Raw genomic sequence first — 18,208 nt, forward strand, 5'->3', positions numbered from 1 at the left:
ATTTAGGTCAAGTCAGTTTAGGTCGAGTCAAGTTCGGGTCAGCAAATGTCTGGGTCGAGTCGGGTCGATTTGTGTTTCTGGTCAAAATCAGGTCAGCACTTCGGGTCAAGTTTGGGTCGGGTCAAGTTTGGGTCAGGTCAAGTTCGAGTCGTGTCAATTCGGGTCGGGTATGTTCGGGTCTGGTCAATTTTAAGATCAATTTTCGGATCAATTTCGGGTCGAGTCAATTCGAATCGGGGCTATTCCGGTCAAGCTTGTGTCGAGTCACCAAAATAAATTCACTTTAAAAAAAATTGTTGAAAAAATAAAGTAAAATCGTTAAAAAAAAATAAAAAATCATGAGTACCTATTACGTAGGAAATAAAGAAGCCCTAAACTAAGTAATTCACTATTTCACCCTATTAACTTAGGATTCGGGTCGGGTCACCACGGGTCGGGTCGATTCGGGTCAATCAGTTTGGGTTAAATCGGTTCGGGTCACTTTGGGTTTCGGGTCATTTCGGGTCGGGTCAAATTCGGGTTTTGGGTCAATTTCGGGTCAGGTCATTTGGGTCGAGTCACTTCAGGTCATCGGGTCATGTTCGGGTCAAATCTATTTCGGGTCGAGTCGGGTTAGTTCAGGTTCAGGTCATTTTTGAGTCAATTTTCGGGTTATAGGTAAGGTCATTCGGGTCAGGTCAATTAGTTTGGGTCAGGATTGTCAAATCTACTCCTATTACGCATAATAAAATGACGAAAATTCATACACCATGTGCATGTGCATCCTTCCGCCGCTTCCAATTTTTTTTTTTTTTTTCTTGGAAACCTCCCAATTCTTAATTATTTATTCCTTCTTACTCCGTATTTCTTTTCCTTCTTACACCAGAATCACCGGAAAAAGTCATCCCAGAAAACAAAACTAAATTTAAAAAAAAAATGAAGAAAGATTTCCCGATTATCAAATAATGACACTGAAAACTCTTCCGGTAATCTTCCAACCACAACAATCTTCATCGTCTTCGATATTATCCCCATTTTCATGGCTTTTTCTCAACTGTCGTCGCCGATTCATCTTCCTTACCATTTGTTCACCACTTTTACTCCCTCTTCTCTGTCTATTGTTTCCCGTCATTTGTCTCTGTCAACTGTATTTCTGTCTCTGCCGCCGTCATCGGCGCCTGCGCCGGAGAGATGAAGCCGGATTACGGCGGTGTGAGGAAGGAAGAGGAGGAGAGATAGTGGAAGTTAACGAAGATGATGAGGAGAGAGAATTAGGGTGGATGTTGTTGCAGAGGTATTTGGAAGATCAATTAGGGCTTGTTGGATCTGTGATTTCTGTTTATGATTGTGGCGATGATGATGATGATTTTGATATTGATCATCATCAACATATTCCTGATGATACCAGAACACCTTTTCTGAATTAATTTGAAGTTTTTTTTTTTTTTTTTAGGATTAAAAAAAAAAATTGACATTGGTATACTGTAATAGGAAGGTATAATTTCATTTTTCGCTTAATTTGGAATGGGTAGAGAAGACTGATAATTGTGCAGTAAATTTGGACTCTTTTAATTTTTTTTTCTTTTTTAAAGGTTTTAATTTTATTGCTAAGTTGTAAATTTGTAAATTGTAATTGGTCAAATGTATTGCATTTTGCATGTCTATTATGAATATTTGATTTTAATTTTAAAGAATGTGCTCCGCATTAGAGCACCTACAACGGGTGACTCTGTCAATGCATTCATATCGGTAGTGAATTAGCTCACAATTTCTCTCGCTAAATATTAATTTTTTCACCTTATACTCCACTAACTTCAATCCATTAGTATGAGTCATACATATATTATTTTCACAATGTACATTACAATTAAAATAATTGTTTTATTTTAATTTTGGGCAAAAATTTAAATGAAAACATAAAAATTGCCACTTGTCATCTTCTTGTTTGTTACTAAACTCGTGTGTCGAGACAGTTAGTGACTTGGAAGAAGGAGGGGTCTCACCCCATAAGTCACCTTTTACAATGATAAGCTACCTCAAAATAATAGCGAGAGTATTATGGGGAGGGTCTTGAGTCACTCAGCTGTGGCCTGTGGCGGAGCTATTTTGGAATATGGGGGTCCCTCAATATGGTGAGCTACCTCAAAATAATAGCTAGTAAAAAAATTGATTTACTCTAATTTAAGCTAAGGGCCTGTTCATATTTACTTATTTTCAGTTCAGTTCAGTTCAGCTCCAATCAGTTCAGGTTCAGTTCAGCTCTAATCAGTTCAGTTAAGTTAAGTTTTATGCATTTTAATTTTTCAGTTCAATTCAGTTCAGTTCAGCTCCAATCAGTTCAGTTCAGCTCCAATCAGTTCAGTTCAGATCAGTTCAGTTCAGCTCAGTTCAGTAAATATGAATAGGCCCTAATGCAATAAATGAAAATAAATACATTACATATACAATTCACTTCACAACGTTACACTATGGTCTAATTGTTGTTGGGCCTTGAATAAAGCTTGCTTCTCTACTAGCTCTCAGGTTCTATTATGTACCCATACATTTTTTTATTTTTTTATTTTTTGGAAATTTTTTATAGTGGTTATTACCGTGTTACGGAGTATTCAACTATTTGCAATGAATACACATCTCAGTATTTTTTTAATCTCTTTAATGATTGTGTCTACATTCTATATTTTTTAAAATTATTTGGAACTAAGTTTCATAAATTATTCAAAACTTGGTTTTGGTTTGTGAATTTTGAGTTAGGAAAAGGATTTGATTGGATGTTTGGGATATGAATAGATTGGATTAGGTGAATTAAAATAAAGATGACCTAGAATTTCAAGCAATTCTTAATTTTGATGCACAATGCGACTAATTGGCGATAAAAGGTCATTTATCCCCGAGTTTGGATCGGGGAGACACAATTAGGTGTCTACAAATTTTGGCGACCCAACCCCTAGTTTTCCTTGCTAATTTTGCTTGTGATTGCAGGTCCCAGATTGGCAAAACGTGGAAGTTCGTTAATCACATTTTGTCCGATTCTCCAAGCTACCTAAGAAAGAAATTCATGTCTAATGTTAGTAGTTATAGTTGTAATTCTATGTCCATATCGTAGAATCAGAACTATTTATCTACTTAAGCGTTTCAATAGGACAATAATATTAGTTGTCTAGTGTCATGAGTTTGTAAGTTTTTTTTTTTTTTTTGAATAGTGTAAGGGTCTGTTCTCATATGTTTATTTTCAGTTCAATTCAATTCAGCTTCTAATTTCCTTCTCTTATAAAATATTCAGTTCGGTCTATGAGAACATGCCCTAAATATTTTTTTTTAAATTTTTTTTTAGGAAAATAAGTGTCTTTTTTTTTAATAAAACTTGTTTCCCATTTGCTAATTTTTTTATAAATAATAATAATAATAAGGAAAATAATAAGGAAAATTTGCCAATTACTACCGCAAGTTAATACTACTTTGTAAATTACTACCGCAAATTAAAAAAGTTGTGAATTACTACCGCAAAAGATTTTAAGATATTGCTATTACTACAAACCCCCATTAAACCCAACTATGACGTCATTATATTACTTTACCCCATGGTTAAAGCCCTTAACCATGGCGTCATTATATCCCTAAACCATTTTCTTTTTTTGGGGGCTAGTTAAAGCCCTTAACCATGGTCAAACACGGGTTAAAGGGATATAATGACGTCATAATTGGGTTTAATGGGGGTTTGGTAGTAATCGCAACATCTTAAAATTTTTTGCGGTAGTAATTTACAACTTTTTTAATTTACGGTAGTAATTTACAAAGTGGTATTAACTTGCGGTAGTAATTGACAAATTATCCTAATAATAATAATAATAATAATAATAATAATAATAATACTTCGTACGTAGTAATAAAAAAAGTAGAAAGAAAGAGGAAAGGAGAAGATATGAGATAGGTCAATACTACCCATCACATGATTTTCTTTCTCTCTTCCTCTTCATCATCTTCCACTTCCAGAGACATCGAGGAAGAACATTGTCTCTGACTAAGGTAAACGACGACTACCTACCTTCAATTTTAACCCTATCTTAATGCGTTCATAAATCAATCACCTTTAATTCCTCTGTTTTTTCTTCTATTTCATACTCTTGAAGATCAATTTCTCACCGTTGATTTTGGCTTGATCTTCTCTCCTCAGCCATGCCCTCCACCGTACGATTCACCTCCATCTTCGTCTTCCTTATCTTGTTCATATTCTCTCTCTTATCTTCATCATCTCTCGCTTCTGAGTCAGATCACAAGGTTGGTACTTCTTCACTCGCACTCCACTTTTCCTTAAAATTGAAATTAATTGATTTCTTGGCTGTGTAGTCATTTTGATTTGATTTCTGACATGGGTTTTTGATCTTTTGTTTTGATTTTTGATTGAGCTCTGATTGTTTGTCTTAAACTGGGTTTTAGCTATAGATCTCAGTTTAGTTTGCTGATTTTGTGTTTGTTCATGTATATTGAAATTATGTTCAAGCGTAGGGTTTATGTTAATTTCACGAATAAAGTTGATTGCATTATTGTTTTGTTGAATTCATAGATGCCTATTTTGCTTAATTGGAAAATTGTTGAAACTTTGGTGTTTTTGGAATTGGGGTTGGGTTTCTATAGATAATAAGCTGCTGGGTTCTGGCATGGCATTTATATAGCTTCTTGAGTGATGGGGGATCAAAATGAGTGTTTTTATTTGTGTTTGGGATGAAGAATGAAGAAGCAGGCATTGAGTCCTGGTCACATACTCATAAGTCACAACACCACATCACGACTTTGTTGTAAAAATTGTTGAGCTTATCGTGAATTCGTGATGGTGATTTTAGTCCATCAATTTTCAGAATCCATCCACATTACCCTTGAAAGTAATTCCAAGACTGCAATCACGATTCACGAATATTATGATGGTGACTGGTCTGCCTTCAATTGGTTTATGTTTGATTCTTTGAACCATGGTGAAGATATTGTGTGAAATGGACAGTCTAAGAGTCAAATTACCTTCTAAAGGGTGAAAAATATGTTTTGGGGTGTTGGGACTTGGGAGTGTGTCTTTGAACTTCTTCATCTTTCTGTATTTACAGTGTGCTTGTAAACACTGAAATTGTTAACATCAGTGGAGAAAGTAGAGTGACTTATGGAAGCCAATTTCCTCCCTTCCTTATCATGAATTCATGATTATAACTTGGATAATGATCAACACGAAATAAATCATTAAGACAGCTTAATCATCTTTGAATTTACACTGTGATCTTTTGTACACAGTTAAAAGTAGCAGAAATCATTGAACGTGTCTGTGGTCATGTTCAAAACTTAAAACCAAAGGGGATGAAATTAAACACCATGAACTTTTTTGTTTGCTAGGGTCAGATCTTCTATGCCTTCCTCAGGTTTTTTTTTTTCTTCATGTTGTGTCTTCATGTCTTTTCTCTGTGCTTTGTTTTCTGTATCTCATGAGAAATTGATGTGCTTATTTAAAAAATTGTAGTATGAGCCAGATGAGAAGGTAATCCTGTGGGTGAACAAAGTTGGTCCATACAACAATCCGCAAGAAACCTACAACTACTTCAGCCTTCCATTTTGCCATCCAGAGGGCAAGGTTGCCCACAGGTGGGGTGGCCTGGGTGAGGTTCTTGGTGGGAATGAACTTGTTGACAGCGGAATTGATTTGAAATATAGAAGTATGTATACCTCAAGATTTATCTGAATTATGCATGCTAATTCTGATGCTTTTCCCCATATTTTCACCCCTCTTTTCCATGTTTAGATGCCCTCAATCTAGAAATTGCAAGTTCTGACATCTACAACATTTTTTTCCTGGCAGAAAACGTTGATAGGACTTCCATATGTGAACTTGAACTTGACCAGTATAAAGCAGCACGATTCAGAGATGCAATTGAGAATTCATATTGGTTCGAGTTGTTCATAGGTATGTTAATTAGTAAAGTTGTCACTGAAATCGTAGCATTGAATTCTTTCACAGCTATGCATTTAAGTCAAAAGAGGTTTCACAGTGGAATTTGACACTCTTGTCTCTGCTATATCTATCTTGTTTGCATATTTCCTTATCACTTTTTGGCTTGACCACTTTATGCTGACATTTTGCTTTCTCTTTGTTGGTACCTGGCTGCTCAATACACCTCAGACGATTTACCTCTGTGGGGTATGTCTGTAACATCTTTATTTCAGCTATAAATGTAAAATGATTCCTTCATTCATATTAGCTTGTTTATTTAATTACTAATTGTGCAGGTTTTGTGGGAGAGCTTCGTTATGATAAAAATGGGGAGAATGCTAAGCACGTGCTGTACACACATAGGAACTTCATCATAAAGTATAATGGGAATCATGTAAACTAATTTTTTTTTCTTGATCTCTCTTGATTGATGCTTTCTACTTTTCTTTCTTTTCATTTTTAGTTTTTACAAGTCAAGCTTTTTATCAACACCCGTGTGTGCAGATCATCCATGTTAATCTTACCCAAGATGGTGCTAAGGCAGTAGAGGACGGAAAGGTGTTTGACATGACATATTCTGTTAAATGGATTCCAACAGATGTCACCTTTGGCAGGCGTTTTGATATCTACTTGGATTACCCCTTTTTTGAGCATCAGGTTCTTTTCCACCTTTTTCTGAACTATATGTTTGGTATACAATAATATCGATGGGATAAAACGAGAATTATCGAAATGATAGTATTTGCTGATCTTAAAAGTAACGAGATTTTAATGTCTTGTAAAATTCAATAATTGGCTTTCCTCTTTAACCCACATAAAAAATGGAAGAAACCACTTTTTCTTAAAACGGTTGCTTTGCTTGTTGCAGATTCATTGGTTCTCCATTTTCAATTCCTTCATGATGGTCATTTTCTTGACTGGTTTAGTTTCAATGATATTGATGAGGACTCTTAGAAATGACTATGCAAAGTATGCAAGGGAAGATGATGACCTAGAAAGCTTGGTAAGACTTCTATTTATATAGGTGATTTTATGTGCTCTAAGCACTGGGGACTTGGGATCATGCTAAAGCCTAATATACTGCGGATAATCAGGAAAGGGATGTTAGTGAAGAGTCTGGTTGGAAACTTGTTCATGGAGATGTTTTCCGGCCTCCTCGCTATCTAGCTCTGCTTACAGCTGTTATTGGCACTGGAGCTCAAATGGCAACTCTTATTCTCCTTGTCATCCTTTTGGCAATTTTCGGAACATTGTACATAGGGTATGCTCTCTCTGTCTCTCTCTTATTTTATAATATATACCGTAAGATATATGGGGAGCCCCCTTCTATCACAGGAGGGGGGATGAGGATTGAACCTCCGTCACTGGAGGGAGGGGGATAGAGGGACTAACCATCCCTCGTCCCTCCACTCCTAGATCCTCCATTGGGTATGTTATTATGCACGTAACTCTACCATATATTAATTCTACACTGCAATGCAAGACTTTGCTGATCATTAAGAACCTATGCTGAATAGGCAAATAGTTGCTACTTGAGTGTGTTTATGTGTTAATGTAATTCTTCAGTTAACGTGTCCCTTGCATACGTAGTGAAGACTAGTATGTTTTTAAAAATGTAATTCCTTCCTGAATACTTTCCTTGGTTTCGTAGTGAATGCCCATATATGAGTACTATATATATATATATTCAATCCTATTGATTTAGAAAATAATTTCTGACTGTGTTTTGTCTTACAGGAGGGGAGCTATAGTCACAACTTTCATTGTGTGTTATGCCTTGACATCATTCATATCAGGATATGTCAGTGGTGGAATGTATTCACGTAATGGCGGTATGTTGCAAATCATGCTTGCTTGTCACTATTCTTTTGCTCCTATCAGTTTGTGATTATTCTTAGCTATGCTCTTTTAAGGTTATTGATGATTTTCCCCTCCTTTCTTGCTTCAGGTAAAAACTGGATAAAGGCAATGATTCTTACTGCTTCCCTTTTCCCGTTTATGTGCTTCGGAATCGGATTCATTTTGAACACAATCGCTATATTCTATGGGTCTCTAGCTGCTATTCCTTTTGGGACTATTGTAGTAGTATTTGTCATTTGGGCTTTCATCTCCTTCCCACTTGCACTTCTTGGGACTGTTGTTGGAAGAAACTGGAATGGTGCACCTAATAATCCATGTCGTGTGAAGACTATTCCTCGACCTATTCCAGAAAAGAAATGGTATCTAACGCCATCAGTAATATCACTAATGGGGGGATTGCTACCCTTTGGAAGTATTTTCATTGAGATGTATTTTGTCTTCACGTCTTTCTGGAATTACAAGGTAACTGTTCCTATTTACTTCATGTAGTTTCTTTAGTAGTTGTTATTTTATTCTTAAATATTCCTTAAATGCTTAGTGGTGTTGATTCTGTCTTTGAAGACTAAAGACTCTAAACCCTGTTCTGACCTCACATTTGTGGAGGTACCCTGAGCTATTATAATTTTTGTTATACAACATCCTATGAAAAATGAGTGTATCTTAAGGGTTAGAATGTTGTTTACTATTGGAGGTTATTGAGATTTTTTTTTTTTTTTTTTTTTTTTTTTTTTTTTTTTTTTTTTTTTTTTTTTCCTTTTCTATTTTTTCTGTCATTGTTTTGCTTGAGTGACATTTAAGTGGGATCATGCTCTGTCTCTTGGGGAAGGGGTGATATGTTTCGGTATACATGTTTCCCTTTGTGAGTCTTTTGAATTTTCATTCCTATTGTTTGGTTCATGACCAACAGGATCAGAAAATAATGGAATGAAATGAAAACCCTTCAGTTCTTCATTTAGTTTGTTTTATGAGTCATTTAGTTTGTTTTATGAAAAAGGTTTCTAAACCCTCTGTTGTAACAGAGGCTCGGTACCTTTATTCCCTCTCTTCATTTTTTTCCCATCCCTGAATGCTCTATTACTCTCCACTGTGACCCTGCCCAGTAACCCGTATTGCTCATTAATTTCTCTCCACCAACATCCATTTCATCCACTTCACCTAAGTAGCACCGAGCCGGATACGGGGACAAAAACGGGGACAAAAAACGGCAAAATTAAAATTTACAAAAACGGATACGGCATGGATACGACAAAAAAATCAGAAAATTAATTTTTATAGTTAATTTTTTTGTAATTTTTTTTGTTGGCATTCAAATTTTTAAAGGTAATTTATTTACTACCAGCTAGAAAAAAAAGAGAAAAAAAAAGATTAAATTAAATGAGAAAATTACTTTAAAAAAAAGTTCAATGAAAAGAGTCAAAGGCTGACATCTCAGATTTAAACAAATGTGAAAGAGAAGGATTAAAACCAAAGTAAAGGCAAGTACGTGGAGGTATTCCCGCACCTACCCCCAACCCACATAAATGTATTTACCCCCACCTACTGAAGCACGAAGAAGCCGGGGAAAAAGAGGGGAAAAAGTTGTTTCAGTTGACTGAAGGTGAAGACCGCCTGTACGGATGACCTGATCTGACTGGTAGTTGTGGGTGTTGAGTCGGCAACTGATGGTGGTTGCTTTAATTATCTCTTCAAAGAGAGGAGAGATGGAGAAAGTGAGAAGATGGAAAGAGACAATAATGAACTTGGGGACGCCAAATATGATCGGATCCGTACCCAAGACGTATCCAAATGTTTAGCGCGTCGTACCCAAAATCAACTGCCGTCCCCAATTTTTGGAAACGTCTCGGGAACGTATTTTAGGCCTTCCCCTATCCGTCCCCGGTACGGGAAACACCAGTGAGTTGCCGTCCCCGTGCTTCCTTTGTTATAGTCATCGTTTTCCCTCTGCCTTCTATCTACAACCCTTGTTGCTTCTGTTGCAATGCTGCTTCATATAGTTTTTTTTTTTTTTTTAATTTTTTAATTTTTGTGTGGTCAAGTTTAACCATGTAATGCCATATTTCTACTGTGAATCAGTGTTGTGGGGATGACCAGACTGAAAATTGGGAGAATGTATTAACCAAAAAAATTAACCTAATTCCATAAAATAAGAACAGAGGTCTTGCCACCTCTCCCTTTCTTAATACCAAGTACTGAACAGCCCTTCAGCTTTTGCCCTATTTTGATTTCAATTATCTCATTCTCATCTTCAAGACTACAAGTAATAACTTACCCTCTATCACAAACAAAAGAGCTCATTCACGCATCTCCACCTAGCCTGTAGTGGTCAGTCTACCGGTCACTTACTATGCCAGACTGCTACCCCAATCTTATCCTAGCAATCAGCCCGCCATCGTTCTCCACTCTGGCCACCATGCCCGTCTATCCCACTAATTCCACTCATTGTTCCACTCCTCCCATCAACTCCTCTTCAATGGATTTATTACCATCACTACAACAGTGAAATTTGTGGGGGTGAATTAAATCTTACCCTCCCACAGACCAACTCCATGCTCAGCTAAGCTCTCAACAAATGAAACAAAAAGAGTGAGCTAGGCATGTGAGTGAGTGGTAGAAGCTGGAACAGATTCAGCTAACGAACTGCTGGTTCAGGATTTATACCTCTCTCTGGCGCTTTTTAACAGTTGACTGCGAGATAAGCACTTTCTTCGGATGTTCCAGGACGAGCCAAGCCTGGATCTGGCTGAAAAACAGAATGGAATACTCTAAGATGTGACCCAGGTAGCAGCATGCTCCAATTTAAAGAAACCCCGCGATTTTCTCCGGTTCTTTTGCTACCGTGGGCTTTACGCAATTAATCGGCTCATATAGATATCCCTTTTAACACGTAAATTGCTGTCAAAGCAATTATAGATGAAATATCTTCCTATCAAGCGCAATCGCCTTGGATATGGGAAATATTGCCTAGTAATATCATTACCCAATCTATGTAGTGGTGACAAATTGACTGTTTATTTCGGGTTTAGGTTTGGTTCCGGGTCCATTTGGCGAAGAAGTCTTTTAGGTGTATAGTGTATTGCCAATTAGCTTTTCGTTGAAAATATTTTCATTTATATACATTTTCAGGTTGAGTTGATTTTTAGGATCTTCCAGTATTTGGTTTGGGTCGTTCATAGGTCAATATTGCTAGGTCTACTAAATTTATCATCACAGTAAGCCCTAAGAAAAATAAATCAGCAACCATAATAATAACCGCTGCAACAGCTGCATCCTTTACTAGATGTTATAGAGAGAGAAAAAGGTTCTAAAGAGTGAGTAGATGTCCCACAAGTCCACAATCATGTCCTAAACCGGTGCTATGCCCGCCTCCTGTTGGTAGTTTACTTGCTTGATCAATAGGAGAAAATTTTCTAGGGGAAGTACCAATGCTTGAGTACTTGATCTGGGGGTTTGCTTGCCTTCCAAAATGGAGAGATGCTTGATGCATCCTCAAATGGAGAGGTGTTTGTTGGATTGGGCAGTCAAGTTCCAGACTTAGGACCTCTGGCCATTTTTGACTACATAAGACTCGACTGCAGTCAGCTGTGAAAATAAAGTTGAGATAGACCCATAGAGGATAGAGGTAAGGTTTGTCATCACTCATCAGAGTTGGGGGAATCTGAGAGAGTGGGAGAGCTGTGGTGATATGTAAGTGTTGGTGACATGAGGTGATTGTGATGGAGGCTCTAAGACTTAAGGTGCTGTTTGGGTTGTGGGCCCAAAGCCGAGGATGGAAGTGAGAAGAGAGACAAACATGCAGTGTACTTTTCTTTTATTAGATCATTCTACAAAAGTTTCTTTATTTCTTCTCTCTTTTACTTTGCTTTGTTGATTCATATCCCTTAACCTGTGTTAATGTCCGCTTCTATTCTCCATGTTTCTTATTATGGTGCTTTATATAATCTTATGGTAGTGATCACTATGCTGCAGTATATATTTTATGTATGTGCATCCTCTCTTATGGTTACTTGCTATGTCCCTTTCAGGTGTACTATGTTTACGGCTTCATGCTGCTTGTTTTTCTGATCTTGATCATTGTCACTGTTTGTGTGACAATCGTGGGGACATATTTCTTGCTGAATGCTGAGAATTACCATTGGCAGTGGACTTCATTCTTCTCCGCTGCATCCACTGCGATTTATGTCTTCCTGTATTCTATATATTACTATCATGTCAAGACCAAGATGTCAGGCTTCTTTCAGACCAGCTTTTATTTTGGATACACAATGATGTTCTGTCTTGGCTTGGGAATTCTTTGCGGTAAGTCCATGCTATAATCTGAAACTGTGCATAGTTTGGTACCCTTCTTGTTCCAGTTTAGTATGTAAGTCGCTTACATGGGAAACTATGCCATTTATTGATACCTTCACATCTATTTTATTGGTGGTTCGGTTCAGTTCAGTTGTCAGTTGCCTGTGAATTTGGATAGGTCTTTGTTGGGGTTGTGATGGCCATGATGTATGCCCTCGGTTTCATACATCTTTGTTGGGTTTAGTTGATGAAAGTTTATAAAGCCTTTTCCAAGACCAGGGAGCTCAGACAAAGAGGGAGGGGGGGGGGGTGTTACATGGGTAGTCTAAGCACAAAATTTGAATTGGTCAAGCTGGCTCCTTCCTTACACCAGAACTCTTGGGGTTTGACCATTTGAACACAATCCTGCCAGACAGTAAAATAAGCCAATGAACCAGTTTGCTAAATTATACGCTTTATTGTTTCATTGGTCGGTTCTATAGTTACCTTTTTTCTATTGCCACTGGAGAAGTAATTACGTATATGTTTCTAATATCCAAAAGCTTTTGGGGGAGAAAATTGGAGTAACTTTATGGGAATCCCTTAAAAGAAAAAAGAAAGGAACTTGAAACTCAGAAGGAATATGGAATTTGATTATCATAAAATTGTACAAGACATCTAATTTTAAGCTCCAATTATGCAATTATAGGTTTGTTTGTGCTTTTTCATCTTTTTAATGTTTCTCTTTTGGCCTTGTGCTATATTAACTTGTTTCTCAATATCAGGAGCGGTTGGCTACCTGGGTTCCAATCTATTCGTACGAAGAATTTACAAGAACATCAAGTGTGATTAGGTTAATCTTTTAATTATTAAACTGTTCTCCCTATAAGCCCTTGTTTTGGATGATCGATGAAGGATGGGATTTGTACTCAAGTAGAAAAAGATGGTGAGACAGAATTGGGCAGTTGAGAATAGTTTATAGACACTAGAACATTTGTGGGAATGTGCAATTTTGTTGGGAAATCCAAATTTTCACTGTAATTTAGTCCCAATACTGGTCTGAGATGGTGGATCTTCACGTTGTGCTAGTTTTTATATTGATACTTCTCTTTTTCACTTTACTTTTTAGTTCTATCTTCTAGGGCATAATATCGCGGTTGTTATTACTGAATTATTTTTTTTTAGTTTTGCCCTTCTAAATACAGCTACTGGTGCCTTTTACTTCTACTTCCACTTCCAATTGGCAATAAGTATGGCTGTGGTAGAGTTGTTCAACGGGGTGGAATCATGAAGGGTTCATTATGCTTTGATTCATTTGATTATGTACTTCGTATGTTAAACTCTGTTTATATAGTATTGCAACATCATATCTGGCATACAAAAGCAACACAACTTTATGCATTGTTATCTGGCATACGTGTAGTCAACTTAGGTAAATTTTCGTAACATAGAATTTTTGTAAACGTCAAACCTGCAAGTACTTAGTCTAAGATCTTTTACTGAAATGACTAATATAGCAAAACTATTTACCCAAATGACTTTCTAAATTCCTAAAGTAGCTAAATTTAAACTAACTACATTAAATTCCTTTATCCTTTTTTTTTTTCTATAGATTGATTTGTGATTTTTATTTGTTTTTTTAATCAATTAAAAAGGTTCTAAATTTTGTTATCATCGTATTAATTTGCACAACGATTGTTTGGAGTACAATGCAACTTGAAATTTGGGGTAAACTAAAATTAAGATCCAATTCGATTCAGATTTTGGTTCGCGTAGACACAATAATTTAACATGATCTTAAATTCTTAACTTTATAAATTAACCCAATTCGACTTCATTGAACTCGATTTGAACTTCCGAATTGACAATTTCACGTGCAAACAAAACAAAAAAAGTGTTATATAGAGGATTTGATGGAAAAAAAAAAAGAATTAAAGAGGGTGACTTGGAAAATAGGAATGGTTGATTACATCTGTTACTTATGCTTCTAACTTATAAGTCAATATTTTAACCACTTTTCGAATAAAAATATTAAAACAGTCTTAAAATAGTAAGATAGTCATTTGGGCAAATAATTTTATTAAAATAGAAATTTTTGTAACATACCCCCTTTTACTTTTGAAAAAATTACATTTGATTTCTTTTTTTTACTTTTGATCTCTGTCGTATTCAACTATGGGAAAAAGCATATAAATATGGTGTAAAATCCCTTCATCCACGTTTGTCAATTATCTTATTTCAATACAATAAAAAATCTCAGATTTTGAAAGCATCTTATATGATAGATTGAAAAAGAAAAACAAGTCGAATTAAATTTGACTGGAGAATGAATATAAAATTGTCTATATCTCTCTTTTTAAAAATTGAAAAATTACAAAAGAAATCTAACATATAATTAATACAAGATTTGTTGTGTAAAAATGATTTATGTTTAATTAAAAGAGTAAAAGAGTATTTTTTTCAAAAAAAAAAAAAAAAAAAAAAAGAGTAAAAGAGTAGTATATAAAGCCTGACCCGTTTCATTAAGGATCCGGTGGTATAAAGACCCGGCCCATTCATAAATTGGACGAATCTCCCCCATTTTAGAATAGGACTCCAACCCTTTGAATTGATTAATCGCTCTCACTGATCCATCGCTCCCCTCTCTCTCCTCTATACCCGGTGGCCGGTGTCCGGTGTCCGGTGTATTGCGAAATTCGCCAGTTTTCTGAGGTACATTGTCTCTTTTATTACAATTTATCAATTGATTTTTAATCACTGAAGTTCATTCTTAATCAATTTCTCTACCCAGTTGCTTCGCTCTTTCCCTGAGTTCTCCATTCAAGCGCACGCCACATTCGCCAATCCCCCGTTGAAGCTGTTTCTGAGGTATGTTGTTTCAATGCACAGGTTACACTTTTTGTTTATTATTATTTTTTTTATTCTTCATTTGCATATTGGAATTACTATGATCTTGAATAAAATTTAAACCAAAATTACAAATTGTTGTGTGTAGTAGTTGAAAGTAAGCATAATGAAAGGATTCAATCTAATACTAAAATATATGGTAGCAAAATTACATTGAATGGGTTGAATTTTTGTTGATATTTTCATCCATGGAATGTTAAATTGAGATGTCTCCCCTTTGTAAGCTGCTAGAAATTGCCATACTCGTGCATTCATATAGGGGGGTGTTAAATACCGCCGTCCAAAATTATCAAAACCGCCAACATTTAGTGTGAATGGACAATCATGTCCTTAGTACTTCACTATTATCTTCCCTTTTGCCATCAATCACTAACACCTTGACACCACCACCCTAATTGACAACTAACACCACCACCACCCCCACCACACTGACCGGCGACGATCATCACCGCACTAGCGACCCACCACCTTCCCTCCTTTTTTTTTTTTTTTTTTTAAATTTCAGATTTTCAGGCAATCGCAGTAACCAAAGCCCAAAATCAATTACCGTGTATGGTAAACGGAGCCCAAAATCGGTTACCGTGCATGGTAACCGGAGCCCAAAACCAGTTACCGTGCATGGTAACCGGTTTTGGGCTCTGGTTACCACGCACGGTAACCGGTTTTGGGTTCCGGTTACCACGTACGGTAACCGATTTTGGGCTCCGGTTACCACGGTTGCCTAAAAAAAAATCACCACCTTCACGCGTGACCAGGGAAGGTGGTGGGTTGTCATAAAGGGGGGTGTGGTGGGTCGTCGATCAAAAGGGGTTGTGATCGCCGGTTGGAAGGGGTTGTGGGTTGCCGGAAGGATGAAGGGATGGTGAAGTAGTAAGGTTATGATTGTCCATTCACACCAAATGTTGACGGTGATGATCATTTTTGTTGACGGTGTTTAGCAATCTACTTCATATATTGCCATTTTCTCTAATAGAAAATCAATAGCATTAACCCACAAATTCTCGAGGAAGCCACAGTTAATCAATTTGATAAACAAAATTTGTTTATCAAATGGCAAAATGGTAAAGCAAGAAAACGGCTTGCGTGACTAACAGGCTTACTCCCCTTAACCCCGTTGATTTCAACACTCGGAAATCGTCGCACCAGATCGTAACGCGGCATCGTAGCTTCCTGCCTCGCGCCAGCCCCGGTCTTGAAAAGCCGGGTGGACGAGATCTAGAACTACTCTCAACGGTTTGTATAAAACAACATAAATGTCCAGTTATCATGGCATTTTCGTAAATATATCAACAACAGTGGGACCCATATTTACTTAAAAAATTGTTGATTTATTTACAATTTTGCCATTTGATAAACAAATTTTGTTTATCATATTGATAAACTTGGATTTTCTCCAAATTCTCTGCCAAATTGCTACTTCAAAAATTCAATAACATTAACCCACAAATTCTCTGCAAGATTGCTACCCCAAAAATATGAATTCAACTTTTTCCAAGACATAATTCAAAACTACAGTAGCTAACACCAATACACTATGTATGGCATTAAAAAATCAATGTTAATAGACTTTTGGGAAACCATAAGAATATTGCCATTATCTCTACATTTCAGCTAAAACAATGCAAGAATGAAATTGAAGTGTGACATTGCTTTCCTACTTAACAAAAATATATGACTAAAAAGAATTCCATATTTTAGTGTAATGAATTGAAACAGAAGGCATGGAAAAAAGATGCTCAATTGAGAACAAATTATGTTTTTGTATTTTCAATATTTTAGCTATGGAGTATGCATCATAAAATGAAATCTAAACTCTTTTCTTTGAGCACATGATATACCTAAGTCATATCTACTAGAATTATGCAAATAAATACTACAGTATAAATCAAAATCCACAATAAAACCAAACAAAAAAATTACAGAATCCTCCTGCTCATATTTAACCCAAATAAAACCTGCACAAACTTGCATCAAATTTCAGCAAATAATTAATACTCCATCATAAATCAGGTAAAAAACAGAGGGATACCATTAGGACCAAGAGAAGAGTGAGTAATGTCCCAAAGCTTTTCACAAGCTTCAATAGTTCGATATTCTTACAGACTCCTTATCCGACCTAGAGAGATGGCATTTGAGGTTGATTAAACATTATATAAAATGATTGAAATCTATGAAGGATGTGTCTTTGTTGACCCAATTTCATGTTTTGTAGTGTGTACAGAGTATTAAGTATAAACCTGAACGCCTCAACCTTTTGTAATGTAGCTTCATATTCTTCGATACTCAAACTTATCTTTTGCTTGGTTAAATTCTCACTCTACTCGCTCCCTCTCACCACCAATGACGACATCATTTTGTGGGCACACTTCCTAATCAGAAACCCAATGGTAATTATACAGAATAAGCGGGAAAAAAGAGGGATGAGAAAGTACCAATTTCAAACAATAGTTGAATTAGGAATTGAGTATGGAAGAAGATAGAATTGAGAGAAGTAATTTTGAACTGAACTGGTTTTTTTTTGCAGGTGCCAATGTCATTTAGAAGAAACCTTCAGAGCAACACCGTTGCACGCATTTGGGCATTACTGGCCTGCGGTTTTTTTGGCGGAGCGGCTTATTATTTGCACAAGGTTCGTGAGCATCGGATTGCGCAGGGCGGCTCGGTACGTTATTTGTTTGCTGTATTATCTTGTAAATATTTGTTACCCCATATTCCATTCTATTCTGGATAGAGATATGCTGATAGGCTATGAAGTCCTTGTTAATAGACTCCTTAAATGATGAAAATTGTGGTGGTTTGAGTTTTCATCAAGTCGATTGGCATGCAACTGAGCTTAGCATTTGAATGTCACTGTTTTGATACTTAGCTGAAAAATGTAGGTGGTATTGGGCATCTTATTGCTACTTTAAGGTATTTAACCCAAAAATAAATCATAAAAAAAAGTCTTATGAGACAGCATCTATGGCGGCAAAGAGAGTATAGTGTAATTTTTTTAAAAAGTGGATTAAAAATAAAGCTAGTTCAATTATCCTTATTTATAAAGAATTCAATCAAGTTTAATGTTTTAATAAAAAAAAAATTTTAATAAAGGGTCTGTTCTCATTGGTTGAGCTGGCTGGCTGGCTGATTTGGAAGAGAAGGAAATTAGGAGCTGAACTGAACTGAACTTATTAGAATTGAACTGAACTGAAAATAATCGTATGAGAACAGGCCCTAAATGAAATATTCAAG

The 18,208-nt window shown here is 36.3% G+C and overlaps 1 protein-coding gene and 1 long non-coding RNA gene across 3 annotated transcripts; both read left to right on the forward strand.

The window, feature by feature from the left end:
• Window positions 1-3,879: 3,879 nt before the first annotated feature.
• Window positions 3,880-13,191, forward strand: LOC145639743 (transmembrane 9 superfamily member 1-like). Of its 2 annotated transcripts, none has more exons than XM_081691066.1 (13): window positions 3,880-4,002; window positions 4,151-4,254; window positions 5,477-5,669; window positions 5,813-5,917; window positions 6,134-6,151; window positions 6,241-6,338; window positions 6,449-6,601; window positions 6,813-6,947; window positions 7,039-7,205; window positions 7,682-7,776; window positions 7,893-8,266; window positions 11,827-12,100; window positions 12,856-13,191. In XM_081691066.1, the coding sequence occupies exons 2-13, from the start codon at window positions 4,153-4,155 to the stop codon at window positions 12,921-12,923; spliced, it is 1,782 nt and encodes a 593-aa protein (XP_081547192.1). In that variant the 5' UTR covers window positions 3,880-4,002; window positions 4,151-4,152; the 3' UTR covers window positions 12,924-13,191. The 2 variants fall into 2 exon arrangements, with proteins under 2 accessions (XP_081547192.1, XP_081547191.1); XM_081691065.1 differs by having other exon boundaries at window positions 3,887-4,002; window positions 4,107-4,254.
• A 1,467-nt stretch (window positions 13,192-14,658) lies between these two features.
• Window positions 14,659-17,716, forward strand: LOC145638670 (uncharacterized). Its single transcript, XR_014114683.1, has 3 exons — window positions 14,659-14,782; window positions 14,862-14,938; window positions 17,502-17,716. It is a non-coding gene; the product is annotated as an uncharacterized LOC145638670 (long non-coding RNA).
• The last annotated feature ends 492 nt before the right edge of the window (window positions 17,717-18,208 follow it).

The sequence above is a fragment of the Chenopodium album genome, chromosome 7 (assembly GCF_948465745.1).
Source record: "Chenopodium album chromosome 7, dcCheAlbu1.1, whole genome shotgun sequence".
In the NCBI taxonomy this organism is placed as follows: domain Eukaryota; kingdom Viridiplantae; phylum Streptophyta; class Magnoliopsida; order Caryophyllales; family Amaranthaceae; genus Chenopodium; species Chenopodium album.